The 20,525-nt window shown below is 39.6% G+C and overlaps 2 protein-coding genes across 5 annotated transcripts; one reads left to right on the top strand and one right to left on the bottom strand.

Moving 5' to 3' along the window:
* Positions 1-1,209: 1,209 nt before the first annotated feature.
* Positions 1,210-20,013, bottom strand: LOC109103374 (GTPase IMAP family member 8-like). 2 transcript variants are annotated; one of them, XM_042721154.1, is made up of 5 exons: positions 19,445-20,013; positions 17,516-19,206; positions 17,358-17,379; positions 3,207-3,881; positions 1,210-3,074 (listed from the first exon to the last, which is right to left on the bottom strand). In XM_042721154.1, exons 1-5 carry the CDS (start codon positions 19,536-19,538, stop codon positions 1,990-1,992), a joined length of 3,567 nt encoding a protein of 1,188 aa, XP_042577088.1. In that variant the 5' UTR covers positions 19,539-20,013; the 3' UTR covers positions 1,210-1,989. The 2 variants fall into 2 exon arrangements, with proteins under 2 accessions (XP_042577088.1, XP_042577090.1); XM_042721156.1 differs by lacking the exons at positions 17,358-17,379; positions 19,445-20,013 and having other exon boundaries at positions 17,516-17,589.
* On the top strand, positions 13,576-16,432 carry LOC109074403 (putative nuclease HARBI1). 3 transcript variants are annotated; one of them, XM_042721237.1, is made up of 9 exons: positions 13,576-13,733; positions 13,824-13,885; positions 13,968-14,054; positions 14,142-14,183; positions 14,252-14,543; positions 14,642-15,196; positions 15,266-15,381; positions 15,478-15,589; positions 15,681-16,432. In XM_042721237.1, the coding sequence occupies exons 6-9, from the start codon at positions 14,725-14,727 to the stop codon at positions 16,049-16,051; spliced, it is 1,071 nt and encodes a 356-aa protein (XP_042577171.1). In that variant the 5' UTR covers positions 13,576-13,733; positions 13,824-13,885; positions 13,968-14,054; positions 14,142-14,183; positions 14,252-14,543; positions 14,642-14,724; the 3' UTR covers positions 16,052-16,432. The 3 variants fall into 3 exon arrangements, with proteins under 3 accessions (XP_042577171.1, XP_042577169.1, XP_042577170.1); XM_042721235.1 differs by having other exon boundaries at positions 14,252-14,622; positions 14,701-15,196; XM_042721236.1 differs by having other exon boundaries at positions 14,142-14,622; positions 14,701-15,196.
* Positions 20,014-20,525: the final 512 nt, after the last annotated feature.

The raw sequence follows: 20,525 nt of genomic DNA, 5'->3' as shown, positions 1-20,525 counted from the left end.
GTAGAAGATGTCACATGCTGTGCTGATGGGGCTTCTTCATGACTACATCAAATATGCTAAAGAGATCATGAAAATTGACAGTGATGCATTATCTGTATTCATGGACTATGAATCAAACTGTAAGTGTATTATTTGTAAAAACAAAATGTTAAATGCTTGTTCTGTGTTTAGTAGAAATGGAGTTTACACTCTGTCATTCATACACATGCACACATCTGTTAAATGTTATAATATCAATGTTAACGTTGTGGTTCATTTTTGTACTGTCATGCCAGAATGTTTGTAAAGAACTTAACTAATTGTACAATTATTGTATAATAGTGTTTATATATTATAAAAGTTATATTCAACAAATGTTCAATGCTTTATTTATAAACTCTGTAGCAGTTAATGCCATATTTTTCTGCATTTCTTCTTACATGCATGTTACTTTTCGACTGTTTTCTCTTGTTTTTAATAAATATTTACCTTTTGATAGTTATTATTTGTGTGTAAAAGTGTCAAAATGAACAATATTTGTAAGTTTAATGCCTAGCTCAATTTGGGTTCATTTTAGCCTAGCAATGTAGCAATTTTAAACCATAAAAAAGCAACCCAGCATGCGGGGTTAAACATAATAACCAAACTGGTTGGGTTAAAATAACCAGCGTTGGGTTAGTCCAAAATAACCCAAATTGGGTTGTTTTCTTTAAGGGGAACCACGCCTTTAAACAGCATTTATAGATTTACTTAACAAATGTCATGACTTAAATATTATTCTCATTTGCAATAATCAGTAGGCCTACTAAAATTCGTCAGTAGTAACTTCGCACCATCAGTGATTGAATGAGACAATTTCAACTATTTCTGAAATACATTTTTCATTATTTTTACTTTTACTATAGAGAAATGTTTTGTAGAAACTTTAAGTCATTTGGTTAACGAATGGAAAAAAAATAAAATCTAAAACAGAAAATGTGATAACAGGGTGTGACTTAAATATAGTCCCTGATTCATGGCTAGACCGGAGACCTCAAAGAGGTTCACATTCTGTGTATAATGATACTTATTAAATTTATGTAAAACTATAAATCTGATTGATTACTGGAGCGTATCTTACCCAAACATTATTCAGCATGCATGGTTTAACCCCTCAGGGAATGGACAATGTTCGTGATTAGATTTTTTATCAGTGTGGAGAAAACAAAAACAAAAGGAACTGATTGGGAGAATAAATTTATTGACAGTTAATAAACAGGAATCATCAGAAAATGTAGCAAAATTACAGTCAATGAAATCTGAATTAGATGAGTTGTACTCAAGAAAATGGAAAAAACTAATGGAGCTTATATATGTTCAAGAGCATGGTTGATTGAAAAAGGAGAAAAAAAGTTAAATGAATTTTTTTTGGCCATTAAGACAGAAATAATGATCAAAAAATCATTCATGATGAAATTTAGCTTTATATGTATTGGCCTTTATAAATACAATTGTAAAAATGCTGATTGTGATTCTTTATTTGTAAACATTAGAGATAACATTAAAAACTAAAATAAGAAATACAAATACTTGATTGATTATGAGTTGACTTTAGAGGAAATTGTTTTAGCTATAAAACAAATTAAAAAAAAATATATATATATATATATGTATATATATGTATATATATGTATAATGCATTTTTAGAATGTATTCAGAAAGGGATTATGTCACCTACGATGAAAACAGGATTAATAACTTTGCCACCTAAACCCCCCCCCAAAAAAAACAATCGCTATCATTAGATAACTGGAGACTAATACCTCCATTATGTACAGATTATAAATTCCTTGCCTTGGTGTGTATGTGCTAATTGTCTCAAACTTGTACTCATAGGATGAAGATCTAGTAGGAGTAGATTCAGTACATCACATGCATAAAATTTCCTAAGTCATCAATACAAACAAAGAATCTTCGTATCTTTACAGTTTAGTTTTTTTAAACATGATGACTGAAGAAAGCAAGCCACCATCACTGAACGTTACACATGGAACGTTCGGCTAGTTTTCCTGAAGCTCTGAGTACTGTGATTATAACTTGAACTGCCTCTACATAACTGAATATTTCTCTCACAGGTTCATTGTTGGTGCGGCGCATCTCATCCCTTATGAAGGGGTACATCCTTTCCCTTAGGATGGGGAACATGCTTTTCCTTATGATGTGGTAAATTACATCCCTTTTGCTGTACATCATACCCCTGTTTCTGTACGCCATTTCGTTAATGAGGCGTTGAAACTCAGGATTATTTTCCAGCGCATCCGCTATTTTGATCAGTTCTCTCTGAAAATTTAAAATGAGTTCATCTTTCGTGATCAAATGCTCATCATCACATCGAGACTCTTCTGCTAAGCCTAAGTGCTCAAATTTATCCTCTAATTTCTGCTTCTGAAACAGTTTCTCTGTTCCCTCAAACAGATCATTTGTAAAGTGTCCACCATTTTCTTCTATCATTTTCTCTATTTTACTGATCAGATCTTTGAACTGTGGGAAACTAGCAGACTTGTTGTCCAGACAGAAGAATTGGTTTCTACAACCATCAACAAGTTTTTTAACATCTGAATCACCATTCTGTAGATACTGCTCAACAGTTTCATTTTCCTCCTCTAACTGATCTTTGTGAGTGAAGATAATCATGGTGTATTTTTCTATCTGTTCTCCGAACACTTCTTTGAGCTCCTTTATTGTATTTTTCTCCTCCTCAGTGAATCGACCCACTCTAATGACAATAATAAAAGCATGTGGTCCAGGAGACGAGTAAGTTATGCACTTTGCTATTTCAGTAATAACCTCCTCTTTACTGAGTTTGTTATCATAAAGTCCAGGTGTGTCAATCACTGAGATCTCTTTACCAAACCTCACTCTAGTTTCTGACTGACACTGTTTTGTTACAGAGTTTGAACCGGCTGAACATTTGAACACATTTCTGCCGATGATAGTGTTTCCAGTGGCACTTTTCCCAGATCCAGTTTTCCCCAGCAGAACGAGCCTGATCTGGTCTTTCCTCTCAGTAATCACATCAATCTCCTCTGGATGGTCAGCTGGAGACTCTCCTAATACTACAAAAGAAAGATCAAATCACTAATAGAACAGCCTTTATAAATTCCTCCCTTAAGATCGGTGCAAGAAACTAGTGAATTGCATGCCAAATGTTTGTGTTATTAAAGTAATTTAAAATAGCAAAAACTTACGAAGTACATCAGAAGCATCCCTGCTTGCTTTCTTGTTCACTGGTTTTATCTCATATTTCCTACCATTTCTCATCATCATTCCTTCAATCTTCTGCAGTAGTTCTTGTTTCTGATCATCTGATTTTCTCTTGTTATTAAAGCAGTGAAACTTTCCTCCACATTCAGTCACCAGTCGCTGCAGATCTGCATGATCTTTGTTTTGTAGATGTTCATCAATTGTCTGATCCAGTTCCTCCAGTTCATCTCCATGTGTGAACAGAATCATGATGTATTTCTGAACTTCAGGACCAAGTAAACACTTCATATAATCCAGCATCTCTTCCTCATTTTCCACATTTGTAACCACAGGAACAACCAGCAGAACCACACTGAGACCTGCTGAACATCGTGAGATCAGCTGCTCTTTCATCATCTCCAGCTTCTCTTCATTCAGATCTGGATCCAGTAGATCTGGACAATCAATCACAGCAGCCTGCTTCCCACCGATCTGTGTTTGACCCTCACAAACTTCACCAAACTGATTTTCAGCTTCATGCTTTTTTGTTTTTTTTTTAACTATAAATCTCTTTTCTCCCAGTATGGTGTTTCCAGATGAGCTTTTCCCAGAAGCAATTCTGCCCATCAGAAGAATCCGGATTACTGGATCATCTGAACTGGAGCTGATCTCTGACATCTCTGAAACAGACAGAAAATACTGGGATATGAATGAAAGAAATGAAGAAAGATATTTAAAAAGGCAACATCAAATGGTCATTCTTATTGTAGGCAAAGTATAACAAAAACTTATTTCTTCAGCGTTGATCAGGGTTAGGTGCTTCTGCAGTATAGTATATTTTAAATTAAGCTTACTTGTTGAAATGTATATGAAATGCTATGATCTTTCTTTATTTCATTCCCTGACTCTCGTGTTAATTTCTACATTTTCCAGCTCATTTCACGCTAAAAAACTTACAACTGCAGTCATGCAGTGTAATGTGTAACAAGTGTAAATCAGCATTATTATTTTTACTCAAAATCCTCCTATTTTGTGTGTTCGTCCTCTGAACACAATTTAAGGTATTTTAGATGAAAACCAGGAGGCTTGTGACTGTCCCATTGACTGCCAAGTTAATAACAGTGTCAAGGTCCAGAAAATTATGAAAGCATCATTAGAATTCTGCCATCAGTGCCTCAATCTGAATGTTATGAAGCGACGAGAATACTTTTTGTACACAAAGATAATGATTTTATTCAAGAATTCACCTCCTCTCTGTCTCTCTGCATCAGTGCAGCGGACGTACACTATGTACACTGTTCTGTGTCTGCTGTGCCACAAGGAAGCATTGTTTTTTTTGTTTTGTCAAATCAAAGCGTAAATGCACATACAAAACGTATCGGCGCTGACAGAATAGTGTACATTGTTTGCGTCCATCGGTATTCTCCACTGCTGACGCTGATAGACAGAGAGAAGGCGAATTCTTAAAAAAAATCATTATTTTTATTTTCTTTGGGTACAAAAAGTATTCTCGTCGCTTCATAACATTCAGATTGAACCACTGACGGCAGATGGAGTACTCTGACGATATCTTTCATACTTGTCTAGACCTTGACACTGTTATTTACTTATCTAAAATATCTTAAATTGTGTTCAAAGGACGAACAAAGCTTTTACGGCTTAAGTGATTAATGACAAAATGTTCATTTTGGGGTGGAGCAACCCTTTAATCTGTGGTTGCGTGGTTTATGTGCTGTTTTTCATCAACAGATGATGACGTATTCAAAATCATAAAATGCACGTTTATTAATTTCAATTCTTAATTTCAATGTTCTACAGACGCAATGCAGAGTCAGCGTCCTATGCAGTGGGACCGGTTACAAATGGAATTTTAATTCATTAACAAACACAACATTTAAGCTAACATGATGATTTCCATCCTAGTCGTACCTGCAAATGTACAAGTTGGTTGAGTAGCCTACTTAGTTTTTTAAAGCAAAAGTCTTCATGCATAGCCTACGCTGTCCAATTATGTTATTTTCTTTATCCTTTTGAAGACAAAACAACTGAAATTTCCAGACATGAAAACGATTTTCCCAGCAGGAAGCATCATAGTTAATTAACCTTTACAGCATCTCATCTCGCGTTTGAGGAGAATAAATATATATTTTGCAGCGCAAAATATATAGCGTTATGTCAAAATACAAATTTATTCAATTTTAAAGAAAACAAATGTAATCCTGATAGTATTTTACAAAATGTAACTGTAATCTGAATGCTTTGTTTTTTGAGGTAACTGTAATGGATTACAGTTACTAGATTTTTGTATCCTGACGTAATGCTGTTACATGTATTCCGTTATTCCTCATCCCCCCATATAGCAATGATTATTAATAAGAACTATAAAAATAGGCAAAACAAGCTACATAGCAATATATTTTTTTGAAACATGCTTTTGATTATTATCATGATTATATATAAAGTGCCCTCCAAAAGTATCGGAACAGTAAAGACAAAATTGCTTTCTCTGCTGTGGAGTCAAGACATTTGTAAATATGATTAAAAGATGAATATGAGACAAAACTATAGAATGTCACATTTTATTATTAGGTCTTTCGACACATACATGTTTTACCAAATAAAAAGGACAGCAGTTTTAGAGTTCATTCCACTATTTGATGTGAGCATAAGTATTGGAACAGTTGAATTTAAGGCAGATGTAAAAGAGTAAAAGCTAATATTTAGTTGCAGATCCCTTGCATGTAATCAGATCAGTGAGTCTGCAACCCATAGACATCACCAGACTCTTGGTCTTCTGCTTTGAAATGCTTTTCCCCAGCCTTTAATGCAGCCAGTTCCAACTGTTGCTTGTTTTGAGGAGTTAGCTGGTGAAATTAATGTTCAGTTGGATTTAAATCTGGAGATTGATTTGGGCAATCTAAGACTTTACATTTCTTTGCTCTGATAAAGTCCTTGACTGAACTGGCAGGGTGTTTTGGGTCATTGTCCTGATCCAAGATGAAGTGCTTTCTAATGAGTTTGGTGGCATTTTCTTGAATATTGGTAGCCAAGATGATTTTGTACCCTTCCAAATTCATTCTGCTACTGCTATCATACATTAAGTCATCATTAAAATGAAAATTTAGATTTTTAGATTTGACGTGACATACAGCCAAGTATGGTGACCCATACTCAGAATTGGTGCTCTGCATTTAACCCATCCAAAGTGCGCACACACACAACAGTGAAGACACACCCGGAGCAGTGGGCATAATTTATGCTGCGGCACCAGGGGAGCAGTTGGGGGTTCGGTGACTTGCTCAAGAGCACCTCAGTCGTGGTATTGCAGGCCCAAGATTCGAACCCACAACCTTAGGGTTAGGAGTCAAACTCTCTAACCTTTAGGCCACGACTTCCCAAAGGTCCTTAAGAGGTCCTGTTCTAGAGACAGCCATGCATGCCCATGTCATGACACCACCTCCACCAAGCTTTACAGATGAGGTTGTATGCTTGGAATCATTTGCAGTTCCCATTTTTCTCCACACCTTTGCTTTCCAATCACTTATTAAAAGGTTAATCTTTGTCTCATCGGTCCATCAACTCAGTTCCAAAACTCTACTGGCTCACATTTGTGAAGAATCTTGCCTTTCTCTTTCTGGTGCTGATCAGAGGTTTGCATCTTGCTGTGTAGCTTCTGTAATTCTGTGTCAAATTCTCCTGCAGACTGTAGATTGACAGAGCATCACCTCAGCTTTCTGGAGTTTGTTGGTGATTTTACAGACATGTATTTTAGGGTTTATTTTCACAGCTTTTATGATTTGTCTGTCATCAACTAGTGTTGTTTTTCTCAGCAGATCAGGTCGTCGTTGGTTGTTGATGTCGCCGGTAGTTTCCAAACTCTTGATTTCTCCATGCCCTTTGTTTTTCCTAAAGATCTAATTGACTTCCTCTTTTCTTTTCGCATCCAAATTGCTTGCTGTTCTTTCAGAGTCAGATTCCTGGTTTGTGTGTGTCATCATCGAATGCAAGCCTTAGAATGCAGAAGCAATGGATATAACTGATAAGACACATTCCCTGCTTTTAATTTCTAAAAGAATTAATGCAACTGGACACAGCTGTACACTTAGAAAGACCTGTGAGGCAACTGTTCCAATACTTATGCTCACATCAGATAGGGAGATGAAACTCTAAAAGTGCTGATCTTCTTAGCTGGTAAAACATCTTTGTGTTGAATCACCCAATAACAAAATGTGACATTCTGTAGTCTCATATTCATCTTTTAATCATATTTACAGATTCCTTGACTCCACAGCAAACAGAACAATTTTGTCTTTAGTGTTCCAATACTTATGGAGGGCACTGTGTATATATATATATATATATATATATATATATATATATATATATATATATGCTGTATATATAGTATGTGTACAGCTGTTCAGCATAAAAACAGAAGTGCACTGTAATGATAGCTCTTATGGTCATAACTCATTAATTTTCAAAGCCTGGCTATGGCTATAATTATAGTGCACTTCTGTTTTTATGCTGTACACACACACAAAATGTTATTTAAAAGCATGTTTCAAAAATATATTTCTTTTGTACCTTTCTTAAGACTCATGTCCAGATCAACCTCCATCAATTAACTGTGTTGCACTTGCATCCTACTAAAAGTAGCTAAATTCTATTAGGCCATATTTACAATTTCAAACTTCCATTTCAATTAGCCAGTGTTAAGTACTACATCCAAACCAGAATGTAAGTGTTTTTGCCTCGTTTTCTCATTAGACTACTGCGTGATCATCGTTGCTAGGGAAACTTTGCTTTAATTACTGTGTGTCTTACCCTGGTAAATACGTGTGAAGTGGCGTTTGGTTTTGCGTTTGCCTATCGTGGGACTGGACAGTTTCGGTCTGCTAAATAGGGAGGCGTAACTAGCTGACTTCAATCACAGGTAATCAGGCAAATATATAAGTGGTAGGTGTCACCGTGGCAGCGGTCGCGGCAGCCCTCGTGTGAAGCCTCCTCGTGTGAAGACCGACGAGTGTAAAGACCATCGACTCTACCTGCGCGACTCCACCGAGCAAGGACACCGACAGGGCGCTTGAGTATTGCTTTTCTCCCCTTCAATTTTTGCACAGCTCATCCTCAAATACTTATTTTGGTCACTTGTAGTCACTATGTGCTTTCAGATCTCTACTATCACTACCAACACTCGGAGAGCACGCTATGTACGTCGAAGGAAGGCCTGCCCAACAAATCTAAGGCCTGTCCCTCTGACCTCTACTACAACGCTCTCTATTCCAGTTGGTCTCTGGAACTGCCAGGTCCGCTGCTAACAAAGCAGACTTCATTTCTTCTATTGCTACTCATTCCGCTCTCAGCCTCATGGCACTGACTGAGACTTGGATCAAACCTGAGGACACTGCCACTCCCGCAGCCCTCTCCGCTAATTTCACTTGTTCCCACACCCCTCGTACGACTGGGAGGGGTGGAGGTACTGGTCTCCTTATATCGAAAGATTGGAAATTTGATCTTCAACCTCCACCTACAGGTAACAGTTCATTTGAATCACATGCTGTTACTGTAACCCACCCTGTTAAAATCCACTTTGTGGTCATTTATCGTCCCCCAGGTCAATTGGGAAACTTCTTGGAGGAGTTGGACGTGCTGCTATCAAACTATCCTGAAGATGGTACCCCTCTGGTACTGCTTGGTGACTTCAACATTCACCTAGATAAACCACAGGCTGCTGACTTCAACACTCTGCTCGCCTCATTTGATCTCAAGCGAGTCTCCACTACAGCGACTCACAAATCGGGCAACCAACTGGACCTCATCTACACGCGCTGTTGCTCAGTGGACAACACTTTAGTTACTCCACTGCACACCTCAGACCACTTCCTCATTACTGCTAACCTAGCACTTACTCCTGAAGCGGCACACGCTCCAACGCGGGTCACCTTTCGACGGAACCTATGCTCACTCTCTCCATCTCGCCTATCCTCTGTGGTTTCATCCTCACTTCCTTCACTCTCGCAGTTTTCAGCTCTGGACACGAACAGTGATACGGACACTTTTTGTTCCACTCTAACCTCTTGCTTGGACAACTTTTGCCCACTGTCGTCTAGACCAGCACGCACCACCCCATCTGCCCCCTGGCTGTCCAATGTACTCCGTGAACATCGCTCTAAACTCAGGGCTGCAGAGAGGAAATGGCTTAAATCAAGAAACTCTACCGACCTCAGTGTGTATTAGTATCTCCTCTCTTCCTTCTCTGCAAACATCTTCACTGCTAAAACATCATATTATCACGACAAGATTAACAACTGTTGTGACGCTCGGACACTCTTCAAAACCTTCTCTTCTCTTCTTAATCCGCCTCCACCTCCTCCTCCATCGACTCTTACAGCTGACGACTTTGCAGTTTTCTTTACAAATAAGACAAGAACCATCAGTGAGCAATTCCCCACACCGCAGACTGAGGATAACTTCACAACGACTAATGCTCACACTTTCTCCTCCTTCTCTCCACTCTCAGAGACGGACGTTTCCAAACTTATCCTGTCCAGTCATCCTACTACTTGCCCACTGGATCCGATCCCCACTTACCTCCTTCAAGCGATTTCTTCTTCAGTCATACTTTCACTTACTCACATTATCAACTCCTCTCTACACTCTGGAACATTTCCCTCAGCATTTAAGCAGGCTCGGGTAAGCCCACTGCTGAAGAAACCATCTCTAAATCCAGCACTTCTAGAAAACTACAGACCGGTATGCCTTCTTCCATTCATTGCAAAGACACTCGAACGAGCTGTGTTCAACCAACTCTCTATGTTTCTTGTACAGAACAACCTCCTGGACAGCAACCAATCTGGCTTCAAAATTGGCCACTCAACTGAGACTGCCCTGCTATCGGTTACTGAAGCCCTGCGACTGGCAAGAGCAGCTTCAAAATCCTCAGTACTCATTTTGCTGGACCTGTCTGCTGCTTTTGACACCGTGAATCACCAGATTCTCCTATCCACCCTCAGAAAGATGGGCATCTCTGGAACCGCACTCCAGTGGCTTAACTCCTACCTTTCTGATAGATCCTTCATGGTGTCTTGGAGGGGTGAAGTTTCTAAGTCACAACAACTTGCTACTGGGGTTCCTCAAGGCTCAGTACTTGGACCGCTTCTCTTCTCCATCTACATGACGTCATTAGGATCTGTCATTCAGAAGCATGGCTTTTCCTATCACTGCTATGCTGATGACACTCAACTCTACTTCTCATTCCAACCAGATGACCCGACGGTAGTTGCTCGCATTTCAGCCTGTCTGAGTGACATTTCTAGCTGGATGAATGACCATCACCTTCAGCTCAACCTTACTACGACTGAACTGCTGGTGGTTCCAGCTAACCCATCGTTTCATCACAGCTTCTCTATACAGCTGGGTTCGTCAACCATAACTCCTTCCAGGACAGCCAGAAACCTAGGAGTTGTGATGGATCATCAGTTAAGCTTCACTGACTATATTGCTACAACGACCCGGTCCTGCAGATTTGCCTTATACAACATTAGGAAGATTAGACCCTTCCTGTCAGAGCAAGCCACCCAACTTCTTGTCCAAGCTCTTGTTCTCTCCAGACTGGACTATTGCAATGCTTTCCTAGCGGGCCTCCCTGCATGTACTATCAAGCCTCTACAACTGATCCAGAATGCAGCAGCGAGGGTTGTCTTCAATGAGCCAAAAACAGCTCATGTTACTCCTCTCCTCATCAGGTTACATTGGCTACCAGTAGCTGCTCGCATCAAATTCAAGGTACTGATGCTTGCCTACAAAACGACCACTGGCACGGCGCCAACTTACCTAAACTCACTAGTTCAATCTTATGCGCCCTCCAGAAGTTTGCGCTCTGCAAGTGAACGACGCCTTGTGGTGCCATCCCAAAGACGCTCAAAATCACTCTCACAGACTTTTTCCTGGACTGCTCCCAGCTGGTGGAATGACCTCCCGATCTCAATTCGAACAGTTCGATTCGAGTCTTTACTCATTTTCAAAAAACATCTAAAGACTCATCTTTTTCGCCTGCACTTAACCAACTAATACTAGTACTTACCTTTTTCTTTTTCTTGTCTATCATATTCAAAAAAAAAAAAATAAAAAAAAAAACCCTGGCTACGTGTTCTGTACTAGACTAACTGAGACTTGTCATAGCATTTGTATACCGCTGTTGTTCTCTCGTTGATCTGATTGTTTCTACTGTTCTCATTTGTAAGTCGCTTTGGATAAAAGCGTCTGCTAAATGATTAAATGTAAAAATGTAAGTGGCCCTCATCTGTTTTATAATATATGGGGCATATTTGACATGTCAAATGTTGGACAAGTTAGGCTTACACACTAATTAGTCAATGCTGACTGTGCTGAATATTTGCCAAAAGTGGCCCAAATTGTAATTAATTATTTGGGAAATATTTGTCATTTTATATGCAGGCCACTTTAGGCTCACAGCCACATTAGCCAGTGCTCACTGTGCCATATCTTTGCCAAAACTGGCCCAGATTAATTTTAATATACCTGGGTCACACCCTAATTAGCCTTTGTTGATTGTGCCACAATTTTGCCAAAGGTGGCCCACATTTCTTTGGCACAATTTGGCCCATATGTAATTTGATACATTTGGGCCATTTTTGCTGTTTTATATGTGGGCCACTTCAGGCTTACATCCATTTTGTACGTACTATAAGAAGGCCAGCAGTGCCATATCACTGCCTTAAGGAGCCCACATTCACATGCTACCTAGGAAGGCAGACAGTACTTTCTACTACTTTTATTTTATTGCACAGACTGATATTCTTTGGCATGATACAGTTTTGGCCAACAAAGAAAACATTGTCCATCCCTCTCCCTAGTATCTATCATTGAACAGGGGCCTGTTGCACAAAAGTAGAATTAAGACATCCGGGATAAATGACTCAGCTGAGCTCAATAAAGCCAAAACATGTGCGTCCAGGCTTAATTGGTTGCACAAAGACCAAGCCAGGATGAGCAGACACGGATTCATTAAGCCAGGTGAAACCAATCCTGGATAGGTGCGCGCTCACGGCTCACTCAAATAGACCCCGCCACAGATCACAGATTAACTGATTTACCATGGCAACTAGAGCCGCGTACTTTTCCCCGTCGGAACCACAAATCCTCATGGAGGCATACGAGGAGGTAAAAGATATAATTAAGAAGAAAGGCAACACCGGCCACAGTGATAAAGCAAAGAGAAAAAGCGTGGCAAAGTATTGCAGACCGCCTGAATGCGTAAGTAGTGCACAATTACACACTCACCGCTCCGCTGAAACATCACAATTACAAATCAAAATATTTAATTCACATCTCCAAAAACGCAGTTGTACTGTAATTATGAAACGGTTAAATTTTTTTATTGAAATGCACTGCATATATGAGTGAAATTGTGTAACGTAACTCCATCACACTGTATAAAGCTATGATATATTATTATTATTAAAGCCTTACATTATTATTTTACGTTACTACGCTCAGTACGGTTTAATCTTAGCCGTTGTACTCTGCTTATTATGCTGTCCACCGGTTTTTTTTGTGTTTCCCCCTGCTTTTATTAATGTAAAGCAGCTTTGACATAATGAAACAATTGTGAAAAGTGCTATATAAATAAAATTTTCTTGAATACATAGATGAGCTATAATAATGATCACTTTAATTTATATAGCGCCTTTCAAAGGACCCAAGGTCGGTTGCTCACTGCACTGCAAAAATGTCTTTCTTACTTAGTATTTTTGTCTTGTTTTCAGTCAAAAAAAAAATATCTAAAAAAAATCTTAAATATTTTCTAGAGCAAAATAACCTAGGAAAATAAGCAAAAAACTCTGCCAGTGAAACGAGAACTTTTCTAAAAGTAAGTGTTTATGGAAAAAGTAAACTTATTTCAAGAGAATTTTTCTTATTATATTGACAGATATTTAAATTTTTTGCTTGTTTTAAGCACACATTTACTTGAAGTTTATATTTTTGGTCTAAACCTATACTTATTTTGCTAGGTCATTTAGAAAATCAAGAAAATACATCTTTAGTTTTTTTTTTTTTTTTTTATATTTTTACTGAAAACAATACAAAAATACCAAGTCATTTTTGTCAGTGTGACTCCATTAAATGTTCTTGTGATAAAGAATGTGTGTGTGTGTGTGCGTGTGATGTAGATTAAACATGAACGGGCCAAAACGGACATGGCAGCAGGTCAAAATCAAATACAAGAACATTCTGCAGAATGGTATGGTCCCTGACTAATATTTAACAAAGCACAAGCATATATTGTACCCAGAAGGTGCCTGCTCACACATTGTCTGTAATGTTTTAGCAGTGAAAAAAAAAAACCCACAGACAAGGCACGGGTGGTGGGTCACCAAAGGCTGACCTTACCCCAGCAGAGGACATGGCCTTGGAGCTAAATAAAGGCAGGCCCGTCTTAGAGGGGATCCCTGGGGGGAAAGAGACGAGCATAGGTTCCTCCCAAGATGCCACCCGCTTCATTCAAGGTATGTCCTTCCATCTCTACATGGAATACAACCACATTCATATTGAATCAATTTGGACTGTCTGACTTTGGTTTACCTATTGCCTTGCAGTGTCTGGCAGCACTGTGTTCCTGTTAGAGCCACCAGCACAAGCACCAGACGATGCTGATCCAGTGAGTACTCCATCAAAGGCATACTGTAGGCCTGGCATGTCTTGTCTACTAGCTTCAATATGAATCCGATTAAATGTGATAGGGTGAAAGCCCCAGTGCAGCAGCAACAGCACATGATGGAGACGATGATGAGGAGGAGACCATCTCTGTGGATTCCAGAAGGCATGAGGTATCATGTTAAGACTGTGAAAGTACTATTTACTCTACAATGGTGAGGAGTCCTCATCAAAATCAAAAAATCTAATTTCTTTTACAGGACCCAGATGCTATACAGTGGGAAAACCAGCCTGGCAACATAGTGCGTATTAATAAAAGGACACCACATCCTGCCAAATTCCAGCTGCGCTAATTGTATTGTGTTCACAGAGCTCACAAGCTATCAGAAAGTTGTATGGCAACCACCTCCGGTGCCAAATAGAACTGGCAGACATAGACATTCAGTACAAGAAGAAAAAGATAGAAAATCTTGCACTGGAGTCCGAAATAAAAAAAAGAGGACAATTAGGAAACTGGACCTTGAAATAAAAAGAACTTGAGAGGGAGCTGAGATATGCCTTCAATGTACACTGTATGCTAACTGTAACACAAATGTATTAATCATTATTTTTCTTTCCTCCCCCAGCTCCAAGAAGATGACACAGCTCAAAATAAAAATTAGGTATATTCTCGTAAAGTCAAGTGAGCCATGACATATGAGCTCTTATTGTGAGCACACAGGACGGAGGCATCTTTCTAAGGTATTTTTTATTTTCACAGCAATCAGTACAACCAAGTCATCGTTATAAGGCACCGGCCTCTTTTTCCCACTCCCCCAGCACCAGGTGTGGCCACTAGCCTATATGAAGGCCCAAAATTGTGTGTTCCTTTCTGCTCTGACAATGGCATGCCCATTCTTGCGAGATGTGGTGGATGAAGAAGCACTTGTGCTGAGGAGAGCCTTCAGGCGAGAAAGGGTCTTCAGGGACCGGTTGGACCCACTGGACTTCCCTGATGACCATCTATATGAAAGATACAGGTTTTCTGCAGATGGCATCCGGTATCTATGCAGACTACTGGGTCCCAGGATTAAGCACTGCACTGCACGGAGCCATGCACTGAGTGTGGAGCAAATGGTTTGTGTGGCCTTGCGCTTTTTTGCTAGTGGAGCCTTCCTGTACTCAGTGGGGGATGCAGAACAGCTGAACAAGGCCACAATTTGCCGCACAATAAGGAGTGTGTGTCTGGCTATCAAAGCATTAGCAGATGTCTTCATCTCCTTCCCTGGCCACAGAAGACTCTGTGACATGAAAGAGGAGTTCTATAGGATTGCAGGTAAGAGGATCTACAAATTACAGGACAACTGTTAACACATAGTAGGATACTCATTACTTTGTGTGACAGGTTTCCCCAATGTCATTGGTGCAGTGGACTGCACACACATAAGGATAAAAGCCCCCTCAGGTGCCCATGAGGCCGATTTTGTGAATAGGAAATCCTTTCACAGCATTAATGTTCAGGTGAACATAACTTTTTGATATTGTCCATTGACGAACACTCTGCATTGCCAATGATGTGCATTGATTGGTGTAATATTCCTCATCTTATGATTTCAGATGGTCTGCAATGCTGACTGTGTGATCAGCAATGTTGTGGCAAAATGGCCTGGCTCAGTCCATGACTCCAGAATCTTTCGGGCCTCTGAAATCTATCAGTGCCTATCACAAGGTAAGCCACACAACCCCTATTTATAACCATCATGGCTGTGTCAATATCACTGTGTTTATGAGGTAGTAATGATGAGATTTTGTGTTGACAGGTGAATTCTCTGGTGTGTTGCTGGGAGACAGGGGGTATGGCTGCCAGCCTTTTCTCCTGACACCTTTCACAGACCCCCAGGAAGCACAGCAGGCCTACAACCATGCCCATGCCAGGACCAGGGCCAGAGTTGAAATGACCTTTGGCCTCCTGAAGGCACGCTTTCACTGCCTTCACAAATTAAGGGTCAACCCTGTTAGGGCATGTGATATTACTGTGGCTTGTGCTGTCCTCCACAATGTGGCCTGCCTGAGGAAGGAGAGGGCCCCCAGAGTGCCACCAGCCATGGACTGGGACAATCCGGCAATCTTCCCTGATGACGACAGTGGTCGGCTGCTGAGGGACCAATATGTGTTGAATTATTTTAGTTAGTATGTGTGCTTTCAATTTAGGTAAAAAATGTCCTGCTGTGGCAGAGGAAATAGGGTTTTTTTTGGGTTGGTTTTTTTTACGAATTTGGCCTCTTATGATGTTTGTGCGGTATACTGTGTGTAATACAAGGCTGCAGGGAGGCTACTGCATCCATTCATTTGTCTGTTCAGTTGATGTGTATCGATTTGTCCTGCATTTATTTTAGTGTGCAGACATGCAGGGTGTGTTATATACAGACCTTTTGAATGTGTATGTATCATTTTGTATAATATGCTTTGATTCTGTGCTTTCCATCTTGTAGAGTCACTGTGACTTCAGTTTCGAAAGGAGCTGATAGTTTACCTGCTTTTTGTCCTTATTCAATAAAGGAACATAATGTTACACATTGTGTTTTTATATTCATATGGAATGTGCATTTGTTTATATGACAGAGTACTAGGGCCCCACTGAGGAAAAAGGATAAAGTCATAAATTTATGAGGCTGGTTCTTTCTGCAGAAAAGCAACATTCTTTTTACAGTTTTGATAGTTATGACAATGTGATACTTCATATTCTGGCACATCAGCATGTCTCAGTTTATGAAACCATACTGAAGTACAATTTCACGAAATGCCCCACATCTGTCATTTTAACAACTGTCCTCCTTTAAAACAACTGGTTACAATATTATGACTTGTCTTTTTTTTCCCTCTGTGGCCCTAATATTCTATCATTTTATATATAGCCTTATAGTCTATGGGAAACTGTAAATTATCTAATGATAGCAACATCATCTAAAAATCATTATTTATCCAAAATGATTGAAATTAATGATCACAAATGTTTAAATAATGACAGTGGGTCTAGTTATATGTGATAACAATGTATAGTGAGCAGTGAAATAACTATTGGTTTCCATTTGTGGCGACTGCTGACTGACATTAGGGATGAGATTAAATAGATCCTGGAATTTAGCCTGGTCTGGAGCAGGCTAGCTCCACAGAATAAATCTCCATGGTAATTTATACCATAACATATCCTCCTGCCCCCTATCCAGCTTTGGTGCAACCGGATTAGGGATCAATTGAGCCAGGATCACCAAGATATCCTGGCTTAATCCCTTATCCTACTTTTGTGCAACAGGCCCCAGGTGACTGATACTCCCATTCCCACGTAATCCCGTTACACTTTACCATGATCATATGACATCAATATAACATATTAACTCTTCCTGTCTACTACACATATTTATGGCATTTAGCAGGTGTAGACTTGTGTGATATAAAATGTGATTAAATATAAGGCAAGCATAAAGTATATGACTCACCTGCACTGCTCCTCATATTGCTCTGAAAAACACATTTGATACTGATCAAAAACTGTCCTGACACTAACAATAATGGAAGTTATGAATAAAGTACTCATGACACTATCTGATAAAGCTGCATATGTTTCCCATTTTTTAATAACTGTATTTATTCATACCTCTGTGTTGACTGTGATCACGTCACTGTCTCTGGTGTAGTTGAGTTTCCCCAGCGCTGCACACTTGATCTCATACTCAGCTCCTGATCTCAGATCAGTCAGAGTAACTGTGTCTTGATCCTTCAGCACAGCTTCAGATCTCCAGACTGTGTCCTGCTTCACTTTATACAGTAATCTGAGCTCCACTGTAGCAGGACATGATGGAGGAACCACCTTCAGAACCACACTCTGACCTGTGACCTCTTCAGTGACCGGACAGACTGGTTTGGATGGAGGAATAAAGCACACAGCTTCATCACATTCACTTTCATACAGCAGAATGCAGGAACCAGGATTATTCACCACTTCTTTAGAGGACACAATAAACTTTGCTGGTTTACAGTCTTTTGAATTCATCAAGCTCTTAAATATCTCCAAGTTTCTCCTCATGGTCTTCTGGATCTTGGCAGTGAGCCAAGACCTTTGCTTGATATCAGGGCTTATCTGTACCTTTTCTTCTTTTGTTGAAGAACTCAGATAGATCTTTTGTTTATGAAGGATGATGTCTGAGCAGTTCAGAGATGTGAACGTGTAACTGACAAGATTCCCGACCTCCAGATCCATCATGATGGCATCTATGTTGTCTTCCACATGTGCACCGCAATCCTTCAGCTGTCTGAGGACTGATTTAATTATCTCAGACTCACTTTCTCTCTCCTTCAGCCATTCTGTGAGGTCACTATCATTAAATGGAGATGCATCATGTTCTTGAAGAAGATCATTCAATGTTGTTTCCTTCATCACGTCTCCACGGATGTTTGGCAACAGAGAGCCGAGTTTCTTCACCAGTCTCAACTTGTACTTGTAGCAGTTTTGCTTCATTTGCAGAATTTTATCATGAAATGCAGCAAAAGCCACAGCAGGAGAGTCTTCCAGAAGATCACTGCATTTCATCTCAGCGGTATATAAACTCTCAATCACTGATTCAGTTTCTTGGATTAGATCCATGCTGATGTCTCTCTGAAGTTTTGAAGCTCTTGAGTGGAGTTTGTGCAGAGGATAAAGCCAAACTCTCAGAGGAACCGCCAGCTTTTGATTATCTTTCAGCAGTTTTGGAAGATCAGCAAAAACCTTCATCGCATCTTCAAAAGTGGTTGGGTTAGACGGCAGCTGGAAGTCACCATAAAATGTACAAGTGAAGTTTTTGACTGCAGTTTTCTCAGTGTCATTCATGTTCAGGTCAGCGTTTGCATCTATTGAAATGACACCCTGCAGTTTCTCTAGAGCCATTTTAACTTCTCCTTTCACTGTTCTTTTGTCCTCATCTGAAGAAACTTGTCTGTCAAACACAAAGCAGGCATCTGCTCCATACAGGATTCCTGTTACTACATGTGTTGCTGTGTTATGAACATCATCAGGAATATTTTCAGAAGGCAGCTGATTCACGGTCAGTTCTTTAAACTCGCTGGTTGAATGATAGTGTAGCACCAGTCTCTGCTGTATGAAAGACGTCTTGTTGTCTTTGAGATACTTTGCTGCTCCACTAACTTGCACGAGTCCACCTAAGACACTCAGGTTCAGTGCTCCTTCAATATTAAGTAAGTTAGATTTGTCTTTAATGGAGTCTGAAGCTGTGACAGTGAAATCTGTATTAATCTGGGGACGAGAGCAAATATTCTGCTCCAGCTGTTCTTTATTCCAAAATCTGATTCCTGCGGGAGGAAAAAGTGTTTTAACTCAACAGCTGTATAAATAAAATATGTTATTCCAATTGCACATTTTTTTTTTTATACTCACACAGTTTTGACATATTCCTTCTCAATTTCAAAGGGGCTTTATGGGGGTTATTAGTTTAGATATTATTTTTTTATTAGATTATGCACTTGTATTAAATAAATGGTAGTGTTATTATTTTCTTTAAGTATCTCTCTGTAAAGGCTGTGTTGGTACCTGCTATTAACTCGTCTTTTCTGCAGTCATACAGCATGCCGAGCTGGAAGGTACTACAGATGTACTTGGTGGTATTTAAGTATTTGTAGTGCATTCAAATATACTTTATTTTTTACCTGGGAATCTATACTGTAAAATACACTAGATACAGGTGAACTGACTTGACTTGACCCAGGTCTTTAGCCATGCTTTTGTAGCCTTTTCCAGCTTTGTGCATTTCTATAATGCATCTTTATGTCCTATGAAAGTGTCACGGTTCATGGGTTCACGATCTCATCTGTGCTTTGTTTTCTGTGTGTGTGTGAACGTGGTGAGTGTGTGTAGCTGATTATCATCACGAGCGATCAGCTACAGCTGTGGCTCATTTGCCACACTGTATTATGTGCGTTACCCTGTCTTGTGTTGTCAGATCCTTAATTTTTGTCTTCTCACTCACAGTCCTTGACTCCTCCAGTGTTTGGGATTTTTGGGTTTCCTTCTTTCTCCTCCGCGAGGATTCGTCGTGGTGGCTGCCCATTTCGTCCCTGCGCTACAGAGACTACGAGCCCTCAGCGAGCCCTGTATTGTTGTTTTCCCGTCATTGTTTTGGCATTGTCCAATAAACTGCTTGTTTCGCATCCACTCTTGAATCATGTCTAGTTTTCTCGTGACATAATGTTGTTGGTACGGATGCATGATTCACACTATCCAATCTATTTGGACTCCAATTAGCTTTTGCAGAAGCTAATAATAGCTGAATGTATTACATAGTTAATGGTAGTCATTTATATATGATTTATTTATTTTTGACATGTCTGCTACTCTGCAGTAATGAGGTTAGTAAATATTTCATGACATTGTCATGAGAAGACTGCTAAAGTTTTTGTCTAAAAGTGTGTTTTTAAGCTAAAATAAAGCACACACTTTGTCTTTATCTTGTAAATATGGTTTTATTAATGTCTGCATTCATTCTGTAACTGCAGCGCAGCATGTTTGTTTGTTCTACTCATATGTGATTGTTTGTTTTTATATTTATGCTGCCGACATGCTGCAATACACAGCCACAACACTAGACTCATATAACAGCAACAGCAGCCAGACC

The sequence above is a fragment of the Cyprinus carpio genome, chromosome B3 (assembly GCF_018340385.1).
Source record: "Cyprinus carpio isolate SPL01 chromosome B3, ASM1834038v1, whole genome shotgun sequence".
Lineage (NCBI taxonomy): Eukaryota > Metazoa > Chordata > Actinopteri > Cypriniformes > Cyprinidae > Cyprinus > Cyprinus carpio.
Note: the sequence above shows the minus strand (reverse complement) of the source record. Positions and strands in the feature narration are given on the sequence as shown.

What these genes read in the sequence shown, in the direction of transcription:
- LOC109074403 (XM_042721235.1), top strand. Translation starts at nt 14,578, where the DNA reads ATGAGCTCTTATTGTGAGCACACAGGACGGAGGCATCTTTCTAAG. An exon ending in GGAGTTCTATAGGATTGCAG is followed by an intron (nt 15,197 to 15,265) that starts GTAAGAGGATCT and finishes TTTGTGTGACAG; the next exon opens with GTTTCCCCAATGTCATTGGT. An exon ending in CTATCAGTGCCTATCACAAG is followed by an intron (nt 15,590 to 15,680) that starts GTAAGCCACACA and finishes TTGTGTTGACAG; the next exon opens with GTGAATTCTCTGGTGTGTTG.
- LOC109103374 (XM_042721154.1), bottom strand. Translation starts at nt 19,538, where the DNA reads ATGCACTACAAATACTTAAATACCACCAAGTACATCTGTAGTACCTTC. An exon ending in CAATATGAGGAGCAGTGCAG is followed by an intron (nt 3,882 to 17,357) that starts GTGAGTCATATA and finishes TGTCTGTTTCAG; the next exon opens with AGATGTCAGAGATCAGCTCC. An exon ending in GGATGCTTCTGATGTACTTC is followed by an intron (nt 3,075 to 3,206) that starts GTAAGTTTTTGC and finishes TTTCTTTTGTAG; the next exon opens with TATTAGGAGAGTCTCCAGCT.